Below are 24,819 nucleotides of genomic sequence, written 5' to 3'. Positions count from 1 at the left end.
TACATAATTTACATAACTCGACGTTTCGAGCAAGACACAAGAAACGTTTTTGTGCATACACAGATACCGCAAAGCGACAAGGATTCTTACAATTAACAAACTGTCAAAGAAAGCATGAAACAATCTTATTTTAAAATAAAGACTTGTGTAAGGGGAAAATCTCTGAAAATGATTCTACTGTGCGTGTGTGAACTCCTCTTTAACGGTTGTATAGATTTGAATGAATTTTGTTTGTATGCGTTTCGGTGGCGCCCTGGATGGTCTACGTTCACAAATCAGCCCGGCAAATGGCGCTGCAGTCGGTATCTAGATTTTCTCTATAGATAAATAATTATCTATAGAGAAAATAAACTATATAGTTTATATACAACTTCAGTGCATGTTTTCGGAATTAAACTCCTAAACCGCTAGGCAGATTTTGATAAAAAAAATTGTGTCTTCAAGTAGAGTCGATAATGATGTACATTAATTATTTTTTTGTATGTAATACGTGTGTACAGGACAACGATTATCGGATGCGCTAGTAATAATATAGCATCATTGCATTGGATTGGATTATAATGTGTAAGATTTGGGAACCCTTAAGTAAAAAATACCTATTAAGAAAACACTTTTTAAACGGATTGAAGCTATGTATTATTATTATCCTCCTTATAGCTTCAATATGTTTAAAAAGTGTTTTCTTAATGTGTAAAAGCCATGTTAACAAAAGACAATACTAAAAAATATCTATGTCAGATCATCCAGCTCTTCCATTACAAACTTAAGTTACTGTATTAAGAATAATTTTTATATGTAAAACGGGAAAAACCTACCTTCGTGGTATCAATTAGTTCATCAACGAAGCGATCATTGAATACTGTAACAAGCGCTTTCCGCAGTTCAATAGATTCCTCTCCGACCGACACGCTCACTGCTGGTGTTCTTGATAATGCTGTAATTTAAAATTATGTAAAAAAAGGGCGGCAATTTTAAACGTTTAAACTCGAGTATATTTTTTGGCGATAGCCAAATGTTAAATTCGGAAAAAGTTATCTCCATTTTCATAAAATCTGTCTAAATTGCAATTTTTTACCGAAGGCCATTCACTTATAACTTAACCGAGACTTTTCGTCACAGCCAACATACAATTTGAAAGATAGAGAAGAAATATTAGTTAGTTAAAAAGTGCTAGGCAATGAAGTCTGATCATCTATTTGACTTTTAAAATATCAAAGAAACTGATATCAAAAGTAAAATTAGATTTATGAACAATCATAAGTTACCGTTTTAAATATAACGATTATTAAACATATAAATATATAACCCGTCGAATGTGGTAGACTATCTTACCTGCATATTTATTAGTAGGTGCGGCAAAGGCAGCCCTCAAATAGATTCTCGTATGCGCCCATAACAAGTATAACGCAGAATGCATTGCGTGCGAACAGTACTGAACTTCCCGTCTACGTAAATCTGCACGTGCACGTAATTGTGAAATGACGGCCGCGCGCGCTTCCAAAGGTGACGATGGCGTTGATTCGTCGCCCAACAGTTTCTTCATATCTAGAAAAAAATGAAAGAGTATAAATATTTCTACTAGTGAATTAAATTATTTCAGTTTAATCCAAAATTAGAAAAAGGCCATATATAAACACATATGCCTTGTTTTGGGGTTTTGGAACCAGCCATACTTTTTACGACTAGTTTTAAATAGCTTAAATTTATTTATATTCAGTTAACAAGTCAAATTTGTGAGATTTTTTTTGATAAGTCTAGTGGTCGCAGTCAATTTGCTATCCCAATTAAAGATGAGAAAGGTAAGCTTAAAATTTTTATACTATATATTAAATTATTTTAAATAATTTCAATTCAATATGCATATTTTTACTCAAGCCTCATTTGGTGATTTCGAGACTATTTAACCGCTTCAATACTATATTTAAATTTAGTGACCAAGTGTGCGGCAAAAACTTTTAGTTCGATGGGTCAAGTCTCAAACAATCAAGGCTAATTGTGGACAGTTAAACAGAACAATTTCGCTCGAATAATGTTGAGAAATTATAGAATATTACACTAGTACATACTACTTACCGACTAGCGTCATGGATGGCACGCTATGCAACTGATGATGCACTGTAGCCAGCAGTTTACTATGGGAATGGAGTCGTCTCAACAAATGTTGAAGCAAATCTAATGCGGCGGAACCGGCGCGCCTTGCCCCCTCGTTGGTAGAAAATGCTTCACTTTCTATTGTGTTGCGGGCGAAAAGAAGGAGGTTGCATACAATCTGAAATAAAATCAGCAAAAATACTTTTCAAGAGATGTCACCTATCTTTCTATCTAATATAAATATTGATGTATATAGAATTTTAGCCAGTTTCATTTTTCATAACAATATAAAAGTATAATCATTTATGTACTTATTATATACGTAATTTATCTGATCCTTTCGCAAATTCCGATCCAATTTCCAAACCAATAAAATAAATGTAATAACACGCTTCCTAACTTTTTTGCACGGCTGACGCACAAACCGTGCAGGCCAAGAAAGGAAAAAAGAAAAAAGAGAGATGTCACCTTATATTAGTCAATGAATTACTTCTATTACTAGAATATCAAATCATGTTATTGTAGTAATTAAATATTAAGAATTACTTGGTATCCTTGGAACACATTAATTTAAAAAAAAAACTATATTCTCTTATCGATATACGCGACAAAACTTATCATAATACTTGGGATGAGAAAACTATCGATCTATCGATAGGCTATCGCAATATATATGGAAATGGAGTGACCATTTTCATGTTTACGACTTTTACCAAGCTTTTGTATAAATCTTAAGGGCTAAGCTGGTCGCCTTGTCTAATCATTATAGCATCCACCTGAAGGACTTTTTATTTTGTTTTACACGCGAACTGGAACCCTTGAAGGGTTCCAGCTCGGTCGGTAAAGTAGAACTTCAAATTATACTAAATATTTTTCAATATATATTCTATAAGTGGCAAATGGCCACTTCTTGAGAAAATTTAGAGTTATGTATATCGTGTTATAAAATCACTTACTTTATAATACAGAGTACAATCATCACTCGAATCTATATCGGCAGGTGGTACATGGAACCTGGCCAATAGTGTCAGCATCAATGCATGTACCCGCTGCAAGGCCGCACCAGATCTTTGCAAGGCTGTATCGGATTGGATAGCACTGAACACTTCCCGATCTGACGTTCGTGCGATCACGGATGTGAGCGCAGCCGCTTCTATTAAGAGGCCTTGTGGCGAATTTGGGTGTGTAGCCCTAAACAATAAACGTTATATTACAGTCAATTGACATAAAACCAACAATATACAACCTCTTCAGAAACTATCTATTAGTGGTAACCCTACAAAAATCCGTTCCTAAGTTCCTAAATATAATTTTTAGTATAGTAACAGAAAGACGGGGCCGGGACAACATTATGTACGTGGCGATAATTTTTTATAAAATTTACAAATTGTTAAAAGATAAGGTAACGTTCAAACGGTTCTATTATAAAAAAATATAGCTGAATCGTATTCAGTCACGTTTATTAAATTTAATCACCTTAGACTTAATAAGGATTAAAAATTCAACAGCTACTTTCGTTTATAGCGCGTTTATAGATAAGGTCGTCTGAGTAGAAATATACTACTTATCAGTCCATAATCCTAAAGTAATCTCTTTAAATACAATAACTATAGTAAATCTCGCTTAAACTCAAAGCCTATATTTAAAAAAAAGATTAATCTTTGACATATCTATGAATTAGTCTTAAAACTAGGCGCATTTATTGACATTGAGGGTGCTTTTGACAAAACCAATTTCACAAGCATTACCAGAGCACTTGAGACATGTGGAGTATCATCGACCCTTACAGAATGGATCATTACAGATCAACAACATGTTAAGATAGCGAGCTATACAGTTTACCGTGAATACCACCACACGTGGTATTGTCAGTAGAGGTTGCCCACAAGGTGGCGTCCTCTCGCCGCTCCTGTGGAATCTAGTGGTAAATGAGCTCATCATAAAACTCAACGATATCAATCTCTACACTGTAGGGTATGCGGATGACATAGCAATCGTATCGGGGAACTTTGAAAGCACCTTATGTGACCTCATGAGGAAGGCTTTCAGATTGATTGAGAGATGGTGCAGTCAACATGAACTATCTGTCAACCCATCAAAAACAGAACTGGTCCTTTTTCCTAACCGAAAAGTCCTTGGACCGCATAGACTACCAAAACTCTTCGACACAGAATTAAAACTAAAGGAAAACACGAAATACTTAGGTGTGATTCTAGGCAGTAAACTGCTCTGGAATAAACACCTGGAATACAAGCTAAGCAAAGCAACGATCGCGCTTTACCCAATTGACCTATTGAGCGTCTAAGTGCGGAAACAAAGTCCACACATACATATATACACACATAGTCTTAAAACTGAAATCAGCTCTACCTTAACACCATATCGACGCACTCCAAATGGCTGAGCAGAAGGTGAGTGATGTGTAGAACGCAGCTGTGATTCTGCGAGCCGAGAGTCGTTAGAAGTGCGTCACACAACGTCAATGCTGGTACCAACATTTGACGGAACCTATAATAAAAGTATTTTTAATGTCAAAACAGTAACTCCCGCTCATTTAACAATATATACAATGACTAATGTTCTTTTACGTTCTGCAAACCACAGCTGTGTGGACTAAAGTTTCCCGGGATAGAAATAAGTGAGAGACAGAACACACTGTAGAACACATATTTTGTTTAAGGGATTAAAGAGTCTTAAAGGGATAAAAGACTTATCAGGAGCTGGATATATTGAGTAATGGGCAGATCGGTTTTAAAGAAAGCATTGTTAAGTGCCTATCTCGAACTGAATTACGGTAATTTTCTATGTGCTTAATCAAAATGTCTGGTATTTTGTTGTAACAATTATTACCTAAATTGTCATACATTTTTAATTAAAGAGTTCGTAACATGTACCGTAGATTTAGTACTATGTACTATATTAAATATTATATTTTCAATTACTGTATGTCCACAAAAATAAAAACGCATTAAGGCAGAAACATAATATCAAATTAATTAAATATCAAAGTACGCTTTTTTACATCCAATATAAGTGCTAAGTTGACTGTGTATTAACTGCAGTATAAACCCTATAGTTAGTATTTTTTTAAGTACTTGCAATATAAGACCAAAATTTCGCTGCCTGACTACAGAGCCCGGTGTAAATATTTTCTTATGCTACCATTGTCATTAAGACGTAATTTTGCGGATAGTGTTTACCTAATGAAAATAACTACTGGTACGGTCGATAACACCGAGCTGTTGAGCAAAATAAACCTACGTATATATAACAAAACTCTAAGACACGTGAACCTTTTCCATGTACCTAAAGTGAATACAAATTATAGAGGGAGGAACTTTATGGAGATCAGCGAACAGATTTAATGAGTTGACTATTGACATTGATATGTTCGCCACGAGTGTCGTGACAGCAAGGAGAGCTTGACACAAAATTATTTCGATCATGATGGATGATCCATTGTCAACTAATTCAATTTTCTTTTTTCTGTTTTGTTCTACAAACAAATTAACTGGTATGTTTTCCTGCTTATTTAAAAAAAAAGTATATATGATTTTTTTTAATTGGCTCACATTGTTATATATATACATCTATTTCTGTATTGTGCTGATAATCTTCTTAATAAATAAATAAATATATATAAATAAGACATTAAGTATTTGACATTTATATATATATATATATACTAGCGGACCCGACAGACGTTGTCCAGTCTTAACTATGAATATTGATAATCAATATAATAACTCCGATCGAAGCATTTGTTTTTAACGATATTCATTTTTCTTACATCCTCTTTGACAATATTTGCTGCACGCATTCTGTCAATGTTATGTCAAACGCCATAAAGGTTGCATCAAAAAAGTTTGAATTGTAAACGCGCTATGCACTGAAAAAAAATTGCTATCGTAACAAAAGTCAGAATTACTTAATAAGGTGGTTAAGTATTCTTAAATGTTCTAACTTTCCGCGCAATTTTCTTTCTTTTTTCTTGCATAAGAACCTTCTTCTGACAATATCACAACAAAAAAGAATTAGCAAAATTTGTCAAGCCGATCACGCGTGATGCCGTGACCAAGGGAAATAGGGATTCATTTTTATATATATAGATTTAGAAGACAATCTAGCCACAGACTTGGTTCATAAAAAGTAAAACTTTGTTTAACTCACCGATTAGCCACAGAAGGCACAAAATCTGTATCCTTCGAGCCGTATCCAGTGTGAATATCAGGATGGCAATCCAATGCCTTCAAATTCGCGAGACAGGATAACGCGCCTTGAGCCAACACAGTTTCGGCTCCGAGCCGACTACCCGCAATTTTGATGAGCAACGTCATTTTAGATTCGTATACGTATAACACTCTCAGCGATTTCGGTTTCGGTTCAAGCGCCTGTAAGTAAAAAAAAATAATTGACTTAAGAAAACAAGAGAAGTTTCTAGCAATTGTTTTATGTATCTACTAATACCCCTTAAGAACGCCCTTGACTTGCGAACTGGTAGTAAATGTAAATTTAGTATCAATTTAACATCTTTTCTGTTGACGTTCTTACGTTTTTAGTACTAGACGTACTTAGTTTGAGTTTGAGAATACTATTCAGTTGATAGACTTGTTTTTACGAAAGAAACTAAACGGCATTAAATATTTCTTTCAGCGTCTAATTTTTATGCTCACAATCATCACACATGTGAAAACAACTGTGAAAATGTAAGAAATAAGATATACACATGTGAAAAGACATCAGGCTAACCAGATCCATGCAATCTGCGATACGTACTCAATTAATGCAAAATTAATCTATAATAGTGGAAATACAACTCACCTCTCGCAACCCCTCGTCGTCTTGCAACAAGCTATCAATGAGACTCCGCAAATATCCCTGATTCGTCAACGTGTTCATCCAATCCGTACCGGGGTTGATCTCTATCAACGTATCCAAACACGACAGAGCCACCATTCGACAAACGTCGTGGCCGCCCCCCACACAATCGCAGCACATTATCGCGCACAAATTTTCACCGAAACTATTTATAACCTCAATCACCATTGACTTCAAACTGGACTCTTCTTTACTCGATCGAGATTTCGAGCTGTCCAAACGGGAAACGTAAGACGAGCTAATCTCTTCCTCGGGGTCGGCCGCGCTCGGCTTTAAATTCACGATGTTTAGGAAATTCAATAACGCCCCGTACAAGTTCACCCTCATCTTCTGCGTCGACCCACCGGACACCAGAATCCAGCTGAGAATTTTATGCAGAATGAACTTTAGCGTGAGGGATTTCGTTTGCATTATCTGGTTGGAGGGCCCAAAAAATGTCGTCTCAAATTCTGATGACTTCAAATTCGACTCCCGCTTTTGAAGGATATAGCAATGTCGTAAGTTGACCAGAAGTAGTAGTACAGTCCCCGAAGCCAAGTTTCCGATTTGAGGCAAAACTTCTGCTGGTGGAATTTTGTTGAGGAGGTCTTGCAGGATGTTTAGGAGTAGAGTCTTTCTGGCATCGATTGACAGCAAGTCGTGCGGAGCCACACAGAAGATAATTTCAGTGAGCTGTCGCCACGAGTCGTAGTAATGTGTGAGTGTAGCCGCTAGATTGCGTTGTTTGTTAATTTCGGTCACGTAGTCTAACACCTGAAATAAAATCATAATTTACTTGATTATGGGGTAATAGATTTGTAATTTTATATATATTAGCCCGGTCAATTTAGACATTCATGTAAGGTACATATAGTCCCAACAAGCTGAAAATCAGTAAAATTGTTCAAAACATAATATTTAAAAGTTCCCCATCATTCCCGTGTATGTAATTTTTTTTATTCAATGTCAAAGGTAAAAAAATGATTGTAAAAATGATTGAATGGTATATTGATCGGACTATATATATATGGTCCGGTCAATATATAATAACAAATATTTATATACAAAATATGTTAAATAGAAAGTCCTCGTTTCCGTAGTTTGATCAGTACACATGTACGTAGATATATCTTATTGAAATAGTTTCGGAAGGTGCCGAAAGCTGATAACCTACATCTCTGACAAGAAATTACCTGACAAACATAGAGTATGTTACTATGGGATAATAGAATTGAAATGAACTACTACTACTTAAAACTACTAAAATTTACAGGAATTACTTAAAAGGGTGAAGACGGAATGGGTCCCGATACGTTCAAGTTAAAAAAAAACTAAAAGTCACTTATTTACAATGTTAAGATAACTTGTATAAATATTTCTAATTTTCTAGAAACAACAGTGATACCTTCTGAATTTCAACAGCAACCATACTTCTTTGCGGTGCCGACGCCCGTAGCGATGCAAGCTCACGTGATAAGAGCGCGTGCACCCGCGTAACGCTGATACGTTTGCCGCCCAAACCTAATAAATTAAAAAAAACTAAAATATCCTAAAATTATCAAACACCTGGGATCCAATAATATCCAAATTAAAACCCCAAGACAAACAATCCGCGAAAATAGAGGACACCGTGAGTCAATTCTGCAAAAACCAGTCACATTTAGTCGATACCAACTCCGGGGAAATAAATACAGATAACACAACTTTCTCTACAGCTTTTGACATTCAGTACCTTTAGTCTTCAGTCACCGTGACCACGCACGCTGTAAAGCACGCGAAACGTCGGAATTTTTTATTTATATAAATTATGTAAATAATTATAAATTTATAATAATAATACATAGCTTCAATCCGTTTAAAAAGTGTTTTCTTAATGTGTAAAAGCTATGTTAACAAAAGACAATACTAATAAATTCAATTTTATTTAAAAACACAAATTAATTTTAAACCATAGCAAACTGGTAGAATTTTACTATTCGTTTTTATTAAATACTAGCTGTGCTCTACGTGTCCACCATTAATGCGATCTTAGGCCAAAGATTTTCTCGGTAAGATGACGTAAAAGCAATTACAATATGTTTTTGTTAGACTTGGGTATCGCGGACTTAGCGTATAGGGTTACATTATCTAAGTTTACAAACAAATTCCTAACTTTTTTAAATATTCTATAGCCTATGTTCATCAGGGATAACATAGGATTTAATTAGTAAGATAATTTTTCATTGTAGTTTTGGATCTTATTCAATGCAAGCAAACAAACAATCAATTCTTTCTTCTTTAGAATATCAGTGTAGATTGAAATAGTTCACACTCACCAGTGGCCAAATCACATTCCGTAATAGCGTGTCTGAGCTGTGAAGCGTGGAACAATTCCCAACGGGGCTCTGAAACCGCTGTCACACTCACCGGGAGCGCTTCTAATGATGTACGAATCACACATGACTCCCAATCCTGAGAAAATGTTTTAGATAAAAAATATTTCATTAGAAGAAATCTTTAGCAACAACGTAGAATAGTCCACAAATATTATAGGACGGGAAGAACACATAAACAAACTATTTTAGCACAATATATAGGATAGAATTGAATTGCAATTGATATATAGTCTTATAAATCACGGTAATTAAAGACTCTATATATATATAATTCTCGTGTCACAATGTTTGTGATTTTTTTATGCATATTCAGTAAGTTTGAGAATCGGCTACTATCTATTTTTCAAACCCTTAAGTTATAAGGGGTAACCCCTTAAAAATAATATAATTTTTTTTTAAATTTGTGTTTATATTTTTTTATGATACAGCGTACATAAATACATACAAACTTTAATTGTCACCCCTCTACGATCAACTCCTATTTTTTTATTATATAGTAGATAGGTTATTTTTATTGAACTAAAAAAATGTTTTCTGTAAATAATATACATGGCAAAACGACGTTTGCCGGGTCAGCTAGTCCTTATATATAATTCTAGTGTATGTGTGTATGTCTTCTTCTGAATTCTTTGTTTGCGTTTGGGTGGCGCCCTGGATGGTATATTCACAAAACAATAACTAGGTTATTTATCTATACATCAAATAAACAGCTGGTATATGTATATAAAGCTTTCGTGCATATGGTCGTACGTAAACTCCTAAGCGGCGGGATAGATTTTGATGAAATTTTTTGTGTGTTCAAATGGAGTCGAAAATGATTTAAATTATTAGATTTTTGAAGTGAATCTTCTTTATCTGCGTTGTAAAAAAAACGTCACGTTTTTCGATTACGCGTCACATTATTCCGTTACGCGTCACATTTTTGCGTTACGAGCCATCCTTTTTTTGTCGATTGATGAGAAGAGATTCGAAGCCATTAATAACAAAAATATATACTAACAATAACAATGATAGTAATAATTCTATAACAATTAATGAAATTCTATAATAATCTTAGTAGTAATCATGAAAAATGTAATAATTGTATTATTTGTATTCATGTCTATTATAATAAAAGCCTTTTGTTAAACTTTATCTAATTTAAATTTACTAAACAATTTCTGTAAAATTGCATATAGTAGATCGTTTTTCGAAAAATAAGGTCATAAAGAAGTTTCACTTCTTACGGCACCCATTTTTTGGATGTACGTTAGTCAGACGTTTGTACAGAACAACGCCTGTCAGATCCGCTAGTGATAATAAATATTTTCAGAATTGAAGGTTTTTCAGGAAAACTTCCTTATACCCGCATATTATCGTTTTTGTTAATGATTGTATTTTTTTAACACCAGAAATTTAAAAAAAATTAATGTGGTGTGATTTTAGTACCTTTTAGTTAAGATATAACAAAAAAAGTCAATATAGAAATATCAACGAAGGAATCAAACCTGTCGTAACGGCAACGGCAATTTTCTGGATTCCTCCTTGTGTTGTGCGTACATTAGGGCATTGAGCAGCGCCGATAGCGCGGCGTGCTGTCTCGCACTACCGGCCGAGCCCGCTTCACACGCGCACGCGCGTAGCACCCACGAACGGGACGAGAGCGTCGCCATGGATGCTGTCTGTAAAGGCAAGTTAAACATTTTGTATTAAATTGTGATATACATAATTTATTTACCTATGATATTATACGCAATGGACACGTTTTACACACTATAACTTAACGAGCCAAGGCTGTACAATATCTTAGTTTTATAAGCATAGCGAATACCTACCGTCGGAGTAACGCCGCGAGAGTATACCCAGACGTACATTTTCTTCAGCATTTTTAATTCCTAGTATTTAACTTATTTTTGTCATTTATTCTTTTGTTATCCATACTTGGTAAACGTAGAGTAAAAATAATATCCTCTATTATGTAAAGCACGTCGGAAAGTCGTACGTAGTCATCCGTACGTACGTACACGTCCGAATTGTCGAACGTATGTACGGATTCAACGAGCAAGTGATAGCAATACGTAAGATACATCTTATCATCATACTAATTTCTTAATACAAATTACTCACATCAAGATTAACAGTGGCTTTTACATGTCGCGCTAGGAAGTACTCTCTTGCTCGGAGTAGTCGCAAAGCAGGCGGCGATGTGGCCGGTCGTTCGACTATCCGATAAAGGAGACGGTAACAGCTTTCTATCAAAGTTGTTGCTTCTCTGTGAACAGAAGGTGAGCCTATTATTTATATACTAAATTGTATTCCTTTATAGATAATGCTCCGAAGGTTCAGTATTTTTTTTTTTGTATAATAATCCTAATATATGAATTAATTTCACAAATCGAAAAAGCTCTCTTCAATATTGTATTTTTTTATTGAAATATAATGTTATTTTATGACAGTTTTTTGTGGATGTGTAGGCATATGAGTATCTAAACAAAATGTGCTTGTAAAGTTTAGTATTAACTTTATTTCGTCTGCGCGTCTTTTGGCATAATACCTACTAAGAGACATCAACTAGAGTTAATTTTAACAAGGTAAAAATAATGTAAAATAATAAAAAGTCACTCGCTTAGGCTAAGGACAAAACTAGAACTTACCTATCACTACTTCCATTTTTGTTAATATAAGCATCCAATATGTCAAGGATGGAATGGAAACAGGTCCTTGGAGAACCAGCAACACCCGCCTCGTGAAGAGCACTTCTGGATACCTGCGAATATATTTGTTTATAACAAAAAATATTTTAAAACACCTTTTTAGGGGTTTTTACTGTTTTACCCACTTTTGCTCATCTTCAAAAATAATAGTACATAAACGTATTCATTTTTTGTAGGAATCCTCAAAAATGCATTTCGTTCTTTAGCATAGACAATGTGTAAAAAAGTAAATAATTACTGTTGACGTAATCACCAAATAAGAAAATCAAAGATCCCCTCCCCCTATAATGCTTACGTAATACTTGAACGGCCCCCATGTGGACACAAAAGCTAAATCGATTTTTATGAAGTATTAAACAAATATGGATATTGGGCATTTTCCAAAAAACACATTGTGCAGAAAAACAAATTATATATTAAATAGAGAATAAGCGCGAATATTACATCATCATTAAGCTGGTATCCGAGTAAGAAGTGTGCGAAGTTGTGTGGAGCCGCGGGTAGCAGCTGCATCAACAGAACGATAATGCCTTCCTTAGCAGCACGGATGTCTGCCGCCGCTTCGTCACCGCCGCACCACTCTTCCGCTTCCAAGCATTCCACAAAGCCGTGCCTGATTTTATATAATTATTAATGTTGTACTCATCTGTGCCTTTTATCAAAGTGAAAACAATTTGGCGAAAATACTACTTTTGGTAAAACAGTACAATTTTGTAGTGTACTCTATAAAACTGTGAATTTATATTTATAGGACAGAGAGGGAAAACGCGCCTGCTCGTTTACTTAGAAAGAAGTGCCTACTACCGCACATGGACACATGCAACGCCAACAGCCTTACCGTTTGTTGCCGGGCCTTTAAAACCTTTACATGTCCTGCCAATTATCAAATGAAAAACGCAAAACGATCGAGAAGATTAGCCAATATTATTTTTTAAACAGGTTGTTCTATAAATAATCACTTTTCAGAATTACAAATCAAAACATATTCTTAAACACTCACCGAACTTCTGGCGCCCTTTGATGCGCAAGCGCAACGCACTCTAACAGATGTTTTGCACAGTGCGGGGAATGTAAGGCGCGACACAAAAGCGTAACAGCGCGAGCTGCAGCTGCCGGCACCATGCACCCGTGTTGGAGTACGAGGCAACATGTGACTAGGCGATCGGTCTTCTCTGGGCCGGATGGGGCTTGAAAATAATAAGGTTTCTTTTTTCTCCTTGCCTTCGCTTAATAAGACCTAATTTTATGTGTAATCTGGTTGTATGGTTGATATGGTTAAGGATATACCTTAACCCATGGAAACTCTCAATGGCAGAGAGTGTCTTGCCGGCCTTTTAATCGTAATGCAAAAAGAGTTAATAAAAAATGTTTCTGTTAAAACTACCACACTTTTATTTATAATCATTACATGTGGACAATCATTATTACTGCTTTCGTTACCATAGTTTTTAGGATTTTAGGTTATAGGATGCTTTGTTGTCTAATATAAGATCAACAATTAGTTTTCAGAATCTAATTAACCTTACGTGACAGCTATTGCTTACAAAATAAGCTGCAAGTGTTGCTGATCCTAAAATTCTCTTTTTTAATATAGAAAATACATGAAAACAAATAGAAACCTATTTTAAATTAACGTTTTACTATGACAAAACGGAGTTTCTGCAAATATGCTCATAAATCTTACTAAAGGAAAATATATGTATGTTCGCGATAAAATTAAAAAGATTGATGCGGCTTTCGATACTAAATTTGTAGGTTACTTATACTATACAAGCAGCCTAAGGGAAACTTTGCCCAAAGCTAACAATTTAGAATTCGAGAACTAAATTATTTTATGATATCTTTATGTTGCGTATGTTTTCAACAAACTAACAGATATGACAAAATTTCATAATACGATCCTATATCCACGACAAGCAGCAGACTTACCTAAAATCAGTTTAGACAGTCCAACAAGCATTACAGCACGGTTCGCTTCCGTAGCGGCAGCGGTCAAAGCTCGTTCCAACGACAGCGCTCGCTCTAGTATGTGCAACGTACTGACTAACGTTTCTTGTACAAATACCTGTAAAAGTATTATTAAGCTATAATCTATCTCTCTTCTCAGTCGGTAGCTTATGTCTGAGCGTCGTGGTCACTGGTCAGCAAGGAGGTTTCTCCCCATGACCTCTCTTATCCAACTCTTACCAACCACGATCAATTTCTCTAAGTTCTCATCGCCTCTACCCATTATAATAATAATGTCAAATATCGCTCACCTGTTCTGTTAAAGGCTGCTTATCCATCAGATCGTATGCTTCGTCCAGAGTGTTTAGCACCATTCGTAGTAGTTCAGAGTTTGTATGCAGGAACATCAATAGTCGGAACCCTGGTGGGGGATTAGAGTCTGGTTCGCAATGTGGAGGGGGGAAGTCCGCCGCACTGGGCTCGTATGTATCCAGCCATCGAACGAAGAGACGGAAACATAGTGATATCATCTGAAACGAATAATTTTGCATTTATAGAAATTCCTTGTGAATTGAAATTTCTTTAAAAAAATATTGTTTTTCCTTAGTAATGTTTTACGTCTAAATGAGTCAATATATTAAATAATAATAATAAACGCCTTTTATTTCAAATACTTTTACATGTATATGTATACATACTTCTATCATCTCGATTCTTTTTAGATATCTGTGTAACCATTATTGGCAAAGGCCTCTAATAAGGAGTATCATCAAATAAAATCAAGACATTATTGAAGATTGTATTTATTTAAGTGAGAAATACAGGCATAAAAAACTATACTAAAGTAAAAAAAAACAATGGCGCTACAACCTTTTTAGGTCTGGGCCTCAGATTTCTGTATCTGTTTCATGATCATTTGTTAATCGAATAGGCAAGTAGGTGATCAGCCTTCTGTGCCTGACGCAGGCCGTCAACTTTTTGGGTCTAAGGCAAGCCGGTTTCCTCACGATGTTTTCCTTCACCGTTCGAGCTAATGTTAAATGCGCACATAGAAAGAAAATCCATTGGTGCACCTACGACCTCAGGGATGAGAGGCGCACGCTGAAGCCACTAGGCCAACACTGCTCTATACTATACTAAAGTAAAACCCGTCCATAAAATCAACCATTTAGTTTAAATGAAAATTAGTTATTTTCATTTAAAATAAATTCTTCAAAACTTACGTCATTTGTTACCCGATTCTAATCAAAAATATGATTTAAAAACACGTGCACGTACCTGCCATTTATCCTGAGGGTCTGTATAGGGCCTGTGCGGTGCAGGCAAAGCGAGCTTATTCACAACGTGGTCTACGTAAGGATCCAACCCTGGGTGTCTTGCACCTGCCCCAAGCGCTCGGGGTAAGGGACCAGCCAGACACAACGAGTCAAGAAGAGATAAGAAAGCCCGTGATAGTGGATACTGTTCCATACGACACTCGACCTGAAATTTTTCATGAAAATTTTGTAAAAATATTTATGGAACTCAAACTGTTAGTCTCCTTAAATTACGAAATAAACCTTGTATTGCAAACTCTGATCTGACGTGTGTATTAAACACATTAAACTTTGTTTGAGTTGTACTTGCGTTTTAATACGAACCTTACTCTAGATTTGTTTTAAAATAAAACAATTTAAACAAATTAAAAGGACGAGCAAAATTGACATTCAAACAGGTTCAAACATGACAAAAAAGTAAAATAGTGACGTAGTCAACTGGTGCAGAAAGACAAGACAAGTGAATGATGTGCGTATATTCATACGCACATGTGTAAAAACTAATTTAAGACGAAGTTTCAAAAAGGTTAATAGAGTACGTAAAGTTTTACCATACATAATAAAAAGTCGATAAAATTTAAAATAAAAGCCAAGAGGTTACCTCTAGCAAATCAGCAGTCAGCGCTCTCTTGTCATTAGCAACGGAAACTAGCTGGGCGGCTTCAAGTGCGGCCCAAACACGTGGAGCTGTTGAACCCCACTTGCCCAACGCTGCTAACGTCGTACAAAGCGCTGACTTCAGTTGTATTGGTACGTGACAACATATCAGACCTAATGAGAACATCATATTATTGTAAGAATTAAGTGTGGCGATGTATATGTTTCATACGTATACGTACAACGACACGGGGTCTAAAGCATGCCAGTTTCCTCAAGATGATTCTCGTTCATCGTACGAGCGAGTATTAAATCGCTGAAGCCACTACGTCAACACTGCTTATACTATTAGATTTCTGATCTACAACTTCCACTGCATGTTGCATTTCATCAACATATAGTCTCTAAGTATCATTAAGTATCAATAATCACTAAGTTTATTCATAAATTTCAGAAAAAATAAAAATAGAGAGATATAGTATTATTTTTGACACGGTTATCCATAAAGCTCTTACCAAACATGCAATTCACAGCATTCCATTGCATATTTTCGCATATGGCGATGCAAGCGGCTTCGTCCACTTTTGCTACAGCGGCTATCAGTTTCAACGCACCAATCATTGCTTCCACCTAAAATTGTATAACTATTTATATATATGTATGTGAATAAAAAAAATATTTTAGCGGAAAAGTTTTGGTAAAAACATCAAAGATATTTATTTATTTAGTAACACTTTGTTGGAAGTATACAACAATACAGCACATTGAAAAATAATTAATTAAAAATAAAGGCAACTGGCCTTATCGCTTTCGAGCGATCTCTTAAAGGCAACCGCTGATAAATTTTATTAAATTAGATAAGGTGAGCGAAAGAAGTGCAAAGCGAATAGAACAAAGCAAAAGATATGTAAATCGTGAAAGGTGAAAAAATTAAACAAGAATTGGAAAACATGCATCACGATAATTTCAGATCTGTACGTCTCGAGTAGAAGTACTAGAATCAAGTACGTCTTATTCCGGTTACTTTAAAGCGTCTACACACGGCCCAAAAATCAGTGGCGATATTGGGACGATGGTGGTGGGGATGAAATCGTCATAATGAATTTAGGGTACGGTTTGCCTACACACGAGGGAGCGATCTAGGGTGCTCCCCACCACTTCCCCAATATTGCCTTTGACTTTAGGGCCGTCTATAGACGCTTTTAGTGATATTGCTCTAGTCGAAGCGCTTTTTACCACCGATTATAAAAAAAATTGTAACAGCGTTCTGTGGTGCACTTTTGGTGACGGGTCAGATTTGATCACCATATGTGCTATGTGCATATAGAGAACTAAATTTGTATGAAACTTTGTCGACACGAACTGTCATTTTTATACAAATTAAGTTTTCGACTTTCTACATACACTGTTAATTCATCTTGGCTAGACCCCCTGTTTTGGATATGTAATGTGGAGCATGAAGTACATCTCCTTTAAATGTTCTTGTCAAAAAACTAGACGAGTAAGAGTGGTTAAGTTTATTGCTTGTTCATTCCACCTGGCAGTTTATATAAAGAGAGAGTGTAAATATTTTTTTTTTTTCGTAAGTACTTGTAAGGTCAATCTTGCTTTATATAATATAACTATTACCTCCTCTTGCCTAACCAGCAACCGTCCACTTCTTGCACCTGGCGTAATAATAGCCGAAGCTCCTAAAGACGACGCGTGCGCATGTTCGGCGAACGGTGTTGGATCTTGCCGCAGGTTTCTGCAGTTATATAGAAGACTTTATAGATGTAAAGCAATTATGACTTTCTTTTTCTTAATAAATTGGAATAAATATGTTTAAGATGCCGCTAGCAGTGTTGGCCTAGTGGCTGCAGCGTTATCGAACCTACGACTCTCATGCCTGAGGTCGTGGGTTCGATCTCCGGCTGTGAATTTAACATTCACTCGAACGGTGAAGGAAAACATCGTCAGATAACCGGCACAGGAAGCTGATCACCTACTTGCCATTGACAAATGATCATGAAACAGATACAGAAATCTGAGGCCCAGACCTAAAAAGGTTGTAGCGCCATTGATTTATTTATTTTGATTTTTTAAAACATTCTACATATTAGACTAAACATTACAAATAAGATCTACTGAATAAGTTCATACATTGTACTCTAAAGGACATTTCGCATTTATATTACAAAATGTAATATATTAAAAATGTCCGTGGTCTTAAGGCAAGTTTACTTTTAGGCGTGGTCATTACCTGTGATACAAAGCCAGCGCAGTCAACAAATGATGGGCCGACAGCGCATCTCTGCGAGCCAATAACGCCCAAGTGTGCTTCTCAACTGTGATAGCTGCCAAAGCCCGAAGATAAGCCGGCAACAACGCCGCAACCATCACTTCACCGGATAGGCGTACGAATTTGTATAGGGTGGCTGCACGGCCGCCGGCCCTTTACATAATAGAGACAGTTATAGGACGTAAAATCTTTACAAATATATATATATATATATATATATTTGTATATACTTTATATTATATACCTATAAAGAAATATTATTATAAAAACAAAATTAATTTGTAATTTATATTTCAATAAAAAAAATACATCATACAAGCATACCTATGAGAAGGTGCCGTGGCGTCACAAGCGAGCCAATAATCATTACGTAGGTTGTGAGGGTCTCGTGCGTACAAACGTTCCACGCAACGCAACAATGCGTCGAGACGTGTACGCTGGGAGGAACCCGGGGGCGGAGCTAGTCCTTCCGCTGCGTACATTTGCGCGGCGCGAGCGGCTTCATCGGCCCTGTTAAACGTATGTATCATTTCCAAAGACTAGTAAAAAAAAGTCAATTAATCTTGTTTTTACTCGAGAACTCCTTGAAGGACTTGTCCTCATGTGTCAAAATAGAGGGTCTATACCGAAATTAGTGGTGACAAATGATCCGCTCGAGATGCTAACGTTTCATCTTTCGCTTTACAACACCCGTCATTCGTAGGTAGGACAAGTATAGCTTTCTTACTAACTACTTACTGACGTAAGACTTGTCTTAAATTATCATGATTTATGTGTCTTTTTACTTTTTAATGTATAATTTTTTAATGTATCATCTTTTTAGTTTAGTTTGTTTTTTGTTTCCTGTTTAGTTTTATCTTAATAACTGTGTATAACATGTATTTTTGCACTTTTTGCCTATCTTATGTAATTTAATACTTTTTTTTTCTTTACTCACAGTGGTTGCCTGGAAGAGATCGCTCGAAAGTGATAAGGCCGCCAGTTGCCCTCCTTTTGATTTAATTGTGTTCAATTTTTTTTATATTGTAATGTAACGAAGTGCTAATAAATAAATAAAATATAACAGCAAAAACAGGCAGTTATTGCGCTGGTAGCCAGAAAACACAATCTTGGTTAAAAGTGGGCGCAATATTATTTATGATGGGTAAAGAATAGTGTAAAAATTACGTATATTAAATAAGAAATGTGAAATCAAAGACATTATAAACAGGTAATTTCATTTATCCAATAATGTTTATTTTTATTTTTATTCACATGAATCACTTCGTGATGTTTATACATAAACAAATAAGATAATACATAAAAATTATAAGGGGTGCCACGGGCAGCCTTATCGCTAACAATTGATCTCTTCCAGGCAACCCTAGTAAGGGAAAAAAATAAACACAATAGGTAATGTATCTTAATTTTTTTTGCATGGAGTAGTTAATAAAATTAATAAATGATTTACGCTATTGGACAACTGCTTCCGGCATGCAAAGTCACCTGGGGCTGACACAGGTTTGTTAAACAGACCTCACTCAGTATGAGTTTTAGTTAAAGTATCGCTCAGGAACCGAAAAACTTACTTGACTCTCATTTCCATAAGCTTTGAATGCATAAGTACAATGAAGTCTGTTATCAGCGAGTGAATCCTGCGCTGGTAGTATTCCTCATTCGCCACAAGATCTGATGACAGTATCATTTCATCTAGATATTCAAATACCTGTAACGCAAATGATTTCATATAAATAAATCAATAGTGTACATAATCAAACATGACCAAAGTTGAGAAAACACCAGTCACATCTCCGATTACAAATAATTTTAACATTAACTGCCTTTTGCCCGCTAAGTTTATCTTTATAGTAAATTAAACAATCCGAAGCGATAGCGATAACTAAGCAATAGCGAACTCCACTTCCACACATAGAGATTGTGTTCAATCATTGTTTCTAATCACCTACAATCTTTAGCATAGTTATAGAATTGTACGTAACGGTTTTTGAAGTGAAACTTCTTTATGCGCATAAGGGCTTTTAAGCATAACACGCAATAATATTAATATTAGCGGCAAGAATGTGTAGCGTTTTTGTAGAACAAAAGGGAGAGACCGATTGAGACAGAGTGAAAAAGAGTGGATTCTTGAGAAAGACTGAGAAATGGCGAACGTAGCATGAAGCAAATAGCCATGGAATGAGAGTAGGGAGTAAGCAAGTGAGAAAGATCGAGATAGTGAGATAGAGCGAACGTCGCATCACGCACAGTGCCATGGAGCGACAGGTAGGAGAGCTATGGTGAGAAAGAGAGAGTAACGTCTTCTGCAGTAAACGCAGATTTTTATTTATTTATATTATCATTAGCACGTATACAGTGGGTAAATACTGTGAATATAGTTATACCAATACATGGAGTGATCACATACTGGTACTTGATCATCTATTTAGGCTTTTACCTTAGTAATAATTAATTTACAAAGAAGTTACAGTGGGTACACCACCCATGTCTGAAGTGAAATGTGTGTCATGTCTTTATTATATATGTTTCACTATAAAAAAATAGACAAGAGCAAGTACAGACAATATATTATAAAAGTCAAAGAACACAACGGAAACGATTACAATACCTCTCCATCAATAGCAGCGTCGACAAGCATTTCATCCTGATCCAGGGCCTCACATCTTGATTCATTTCCCTTCCTCAGCAATGACACCGGGGCTCGCTTTAATGCACTAAGTGCCAGCCCTAATGCCAACTGGCACAGGGCACGCAAACCTGACCCCTTTTGTCCCTCTTGATGCGGCACAGGTGTTAACTCATCTAATAATACTGATATTAAGTCTGGATCTTGAATCAGGGGTAGCTTTTTTGACAATTCTTCGCCATCCTCGCGCCTGCAAAGTTTAATATTTAACAATAGTGAGTTTATTTTGTGACGGTAACTTCATATCAAACATTTCTGTATCTGTTTCATGATAATTTCATAGGCAAGTAGGTGATCAGCCTCCTGTGCCTAACACACGCCGTCGAGTTATTGGGTCTAAGGCAAGTAGATTTCCTGACGATGTTTTCCTTCACCGTTCGAGCGAATGTTAAATACAGCAGTATAAACTATTACTTTTACTATTATATTTTCCGGTTTATGACGGCTGAATCTTTTAAGTATGTTGGTAGTATGAGATATCTCATGTTATCGTGGCAATCAAGCTAGCAATTTTGGAGTTTATTTGTTACATGCATACAAAATACCACAAATCTTTATAGGATTAGTATAAATAGAATACTTGGCGCTATAGTAAGGTTTGTACTAGGGCGTTTGACTGATTGACAGCATTTGATTAATTAATAGTACAATACTTAATACCAAGAACCAAAACATAAACAATGTATAGGAAATTTTGGGCCGCAAATATTTAATATTGACGTATGACGCATGTTTAATCGGCCATGCGTCGGGATGTCCCTCTCCCTGAAATATGGCGAAGGGGCCGAAGGCTGGCCATGCGTGATACGTGTTAGTGTTTTGACTATGTATTTGCGTCTTGTTCCCACTAGAATGTAAGTGCGTGGTCCTATTTCACCATGCCTCCTGCTGATGTCATGTGGAACATGGTGTGATGGTTGCAGCTCCTTACAAACGTTGTGTAACAAAAAAAACTTAGCGATTAAAAAGAGTGGCAGAGAGTTTATTGCCAGTTCTTCTCTTTCGTTCTACGCCAAGGGCGTTTTGAGAACAGGCAGTAAATGTAAAATTACAAGCATTTAATGTATATTTCTTTTTTATTGACGTTCATAAGTGTACTTTGTGTTACCTATATGAATAAATGATTTTTGACTTTTTAATACAAATTTGACAAAAACAAGCCTAGGGTGCAGATTTATCTAATAGAATTTATAATTCAAAAAATATATACCTATGTAAAACTGACAGATCCAGGGCATATAATAGAGCCATTTGCAGCGCCAACGATGTCTCATCCAAAGCCCCAGTCGCACTTCGTGATGGCGATGACATTTCCTTGAAAGAAATATTTGATTAATCCATTCATTCTTTGTGAATTTTGTGGTGAACATTTGGTCTCTCTGTTTTGTGTTTGCTATCAACAATAATAAGTATATTGGGTTATAATTATGTACAGAAATTAAAGACCATAGATAAGTAAAATAGAAATGACTATACAGAAAATGTAATTAAAAAAAAATCTACTGAGGGTGTAACAACATACATGATGGAAAACATGAGACCTAAAGAATTAAAATACCCCATTGTGAAAATTACTAGTGTAAAAATTAAGATATAGAGAAAAAAAGTAAACCATGTTTGCACATGCCATTGCCATTTGACCCACACAAAGGGCCTTCTTATACAACCTGAGACTACTTCCTCATAGCATAGTATCCAGATATCTAATCTTATACTGCAATGTTGCCACAATACACATCTATTCAATTAAAGAACATACACAAGTATTAAGAACTTACTTGTGATAGTAACATCAAGAGAACATCTCTTTCGAGGCCACGTTGCGCTGACGCAGCGAAGATCACTCCTGCTAGCAATTTCCTAAAATTTTGGCATAAATAAGTTAATTTATTAAAGACGGTCGTAATCATATAACTGAATGAACAGAGACAAAACAACTATCAATAACTGAACTCACCTAGTTGTTTGCATACACCCCAGCAACTTCATGTGGTATCTGCTTGGTGGTAGAGCTCGATTACGTCTTAATAAGTCTAATTCATTGTCTAATGAATTTCTATGTAATGCATCTAATACATTAGCTAGGAGACCGTCTGATATTAACTGCTCCACATATCTTGACACATATTGTATTATTTCTTCTCTGGCATTTATTGACCTGAAAAATTTATTTCAAAATTCTTAACGCTATGTGAACTTTTGAGATTTATCACTCCTAATCTCATTAGAAATCATTGGTCAATTACAAGAAAGTTAAATGTACTCAAAGTTAGCTACCATGAAACTCCATCTCGGGCCATAACAAGCTCTTTTAGTGCCTGTACAAGGGCTCGTCGTCCATCATAATACAGCATCACAGCTAAGAGACCTCTAGCTAAACCAGGTTGACGAGGACTTTGACGTTGAGCAGAATGTAAAAGCTCTAAGCAAGCATATTCATTGGCATTGTACATATCTGCAAGAAAAATTATTTAATAATTCATATCATTTATATCAAGCTATAGAGTTTATATGTACCTATGATTGAGTACTACCAGAAACAATAAGTTAAAATTGTCTATATATTGCGGAGAGCTAAAGGCTAAAATCATGCCTCAACTGAGTTAATTCAGTTTAACTATAGTTTGAGAGATAGATAACAAGAGAATTTATTTTACAAGATGTTGAAATGTTGTATTGCACAATCACAAACACTGCATATATATTGTATACATGACAATACATGTGTATTATATAAAGGGTTCAAGAGGTCCTCTAGTTAAGCCTGATTGGGACTGAGCATAAGCAGTTATCAACTCCCTTCCATCTCACACAAGATGTTTTGTCAAATTTGGTAAATAATTGTAGTAAATATACCTGATATTATAATAGCTTCATCGACAAGATCTTTAGATAATAATGTTCTTCCAACACTAGGTAAATTAACACCTTCTATAATCCCTCTTTTAATTTCATCTCTGCTTGCTGGATTTTTAGCCTTGTAAAAAATTCATGGTTAAAGATTATAAATAACAAAAAAATACTAAATATATACTATATTACAATTACAGCCAAAACCGTTTAAGACAACATTGTGTAGAACAACATGTAAAAGTATTAGGCACTGAATAACAACTTCATCTGCTGTTTTGACTTTACAGTTTTACTACCAAATATGAGTAGTCCTTTCGATGTTGTTATAAGAGATTTTGACTGAATTATATGTTTGAGTATAAAAGATACTGTTAATTATTAATTTGACAATAATGTGTCAAAATATCTTATTAGATAAGCAAATATTTCCTCCACTCACAGGATTTTTCAACAATGATAAAAATGTCTGTTTATGCCGCCTAAGAACTGATTCAAATGTATGTACGGCATATGGACTGCTACCACTTTCATTTGTAAGGTAGCATTCTACCACAGCAACTAATTCCTTAAATGGAGTCCACAAATCTTCTGTTGTTGTACCTACAAATTGGTTTGAAAATTAAAATACAATAAGTATGTAAAATATGAGAAAATAATAGTACATTTAATATATAACTGATATTTTTATACTTTTGAGTTAAAGTATTGAGTATCCCAATTTTAATATTGTAGGTTGGTTTCTTCTAAATTCTTTCAGAAGCCTATGATTTATATAGCTACACGAGACCGATATTGCGATTCCGAATAGGTTTAAGTATACATTACGGATTTAATAATAACAAGAATAAGACAGTTGTTTTGTTTAGCCGCTTAAAATTAATAGGTTATATTGCAATATATAACAGTTACCTTCGTTTAGATCCATAGCTAACGGTTGTTAACACGCTTTTTACTACGTAACTTAAAGATCATACATATTAATAAGAACGAATAGATTTCAATATTTCTAATCTATTTTTGTTATAATACATTAATATTCTAAACTTGAGAAACTACTGAACAGTGAACTTGAATAAGTACTAAGTAATAACTGGTATCTGGTCGCTACCATTGGCTATTGCCTGTT

The 24,819-nt window shown here is 35.4% G+C and overlaps 1 protein-coding gene across 1 annotated transcript in view; it reads right to left on the bottom strand.

The window, feature by feature from the left end:
- The window catches only part of LOC123707609 (nuclear pore complex protein Nup205), a 25,026-nt gene extending 240 nt beyond the window's left edge, over positions 1-24,786 (bottom strand). Inside the window, exons 1-31 of the mRNA XM_045657831.1 lie at positions 24,603-24,786; positions 24,133-24,293; positions 23,697-23,817; positions 23,118-23,295; positions 22,798-22,998; positions 22,619-22,700; positions 22,051-22,154; positions 20,763-21,030; positions 19,726-19,862; positions 18,482-18,667; positions 18,119-18,310; positions 17,506-17,623; positions 16,392-16,506; positions 15,881-16,050; positions 15,242-15,445; positions 14,275-14,493; positions 13,946-14,081; positions 13,017-13,203; positions 12,461-12,629; positions 11,957-12,069; positions 11,430-11,574; positions 10,811-10,984; positions 9,264-9,399; positions 8,354-8,469; positions 6,913-7,722; positions 6,262-6,482; positions 4,462-4,599; positions 3,048-3,282; positions 2,074-2,269; positions 1,333-1,545; positions 816-934 (exon numbers count right to left, since the gene is read on the bottom strand). Of these exons, the coding sequence (XP_045513787.1) occupies positions 816-934; positions 1,333-1,545; positions 2,074-2,269; positions 3,048-3,282; positions 4,462-4,599; positions 6,262-6,482; positions 6,913-7,722; positions 8,354-8,469; positions 9,264-9,399; positions 10,811-10,984; positions 11,430-11,574; positions 11,957-12,069; positions 12,461-12,629; positions 13,017-13,203; positions 13,946-14,081; positions 14,275-14,493; positions 15,242-15,445; positions 15,881-16,050; positions 16,392-16,506; positions 17,506-17,623; positions 18,119-18,310; positions 18,482-18,667; positions 19,726-19,862; positions 20,763-21,030; positions 22,051-22,154; positions 22,619-22,700; positions 22,798-22,998; positions 23,118-23,295; positions 23,697-23,817; positions 24,133-24,293; positions 24,603-24,618 (5,580 nt within the window). The 5' untranslated portion in view covers positions 24,619-24,786. The remainder of the gene's footprint in view (positions 1-815; positions 935-1,332; positions 1,546-2,073; positions 2,270-3,047; positions 3,283-4,461; positions 4,600-6,261; positions 6,483-6,912; positions 7,723-8,353; positions 8,470-9,263; positions 9,400-10,810; positions 10,985-11,429; positions 11,575-11,956; positions 12,070-12,460; positions 12,630-13,016; positions 13,204-13,945; positions 14,082-14,274; positions 14,494-15,241; positions 15,446-15,880; positions 16,051-16,391; positions 16,507-17,505; positions 17,624-18,118; positions 18,311-18,481; positions 18,668-19,725; positions 19,863-20,762; positions 21,031-22,050; positions 22,155-22,618; positions 22,701-22,797; positions 22,999-23,117; positions 23,296-23,696; positions 23,818-24,132; positions 24,294-24,602) is intronic.
- Between the last annotated feature and the right edge of the window lie 33 nt (positions 24,787-24,819).

Source organism: Pieris brassicae, chromosome 1 (assembly GCF_905147105.1).
Source record: "Pieris brassicae chromosome 1, ilPieBrab1.1, whole genome shotgun sequence".
NCBI classification, from domain to species: domain Eukaryota; kingdom Metazoa; phylum Arthropoda; class Insecta; order Lepidoptera; family Pieridae; genus Pieris; species Pieris brassicae.
This window is presented reverse-complemented; position numbering and strand designations above follow the sequence as displayed.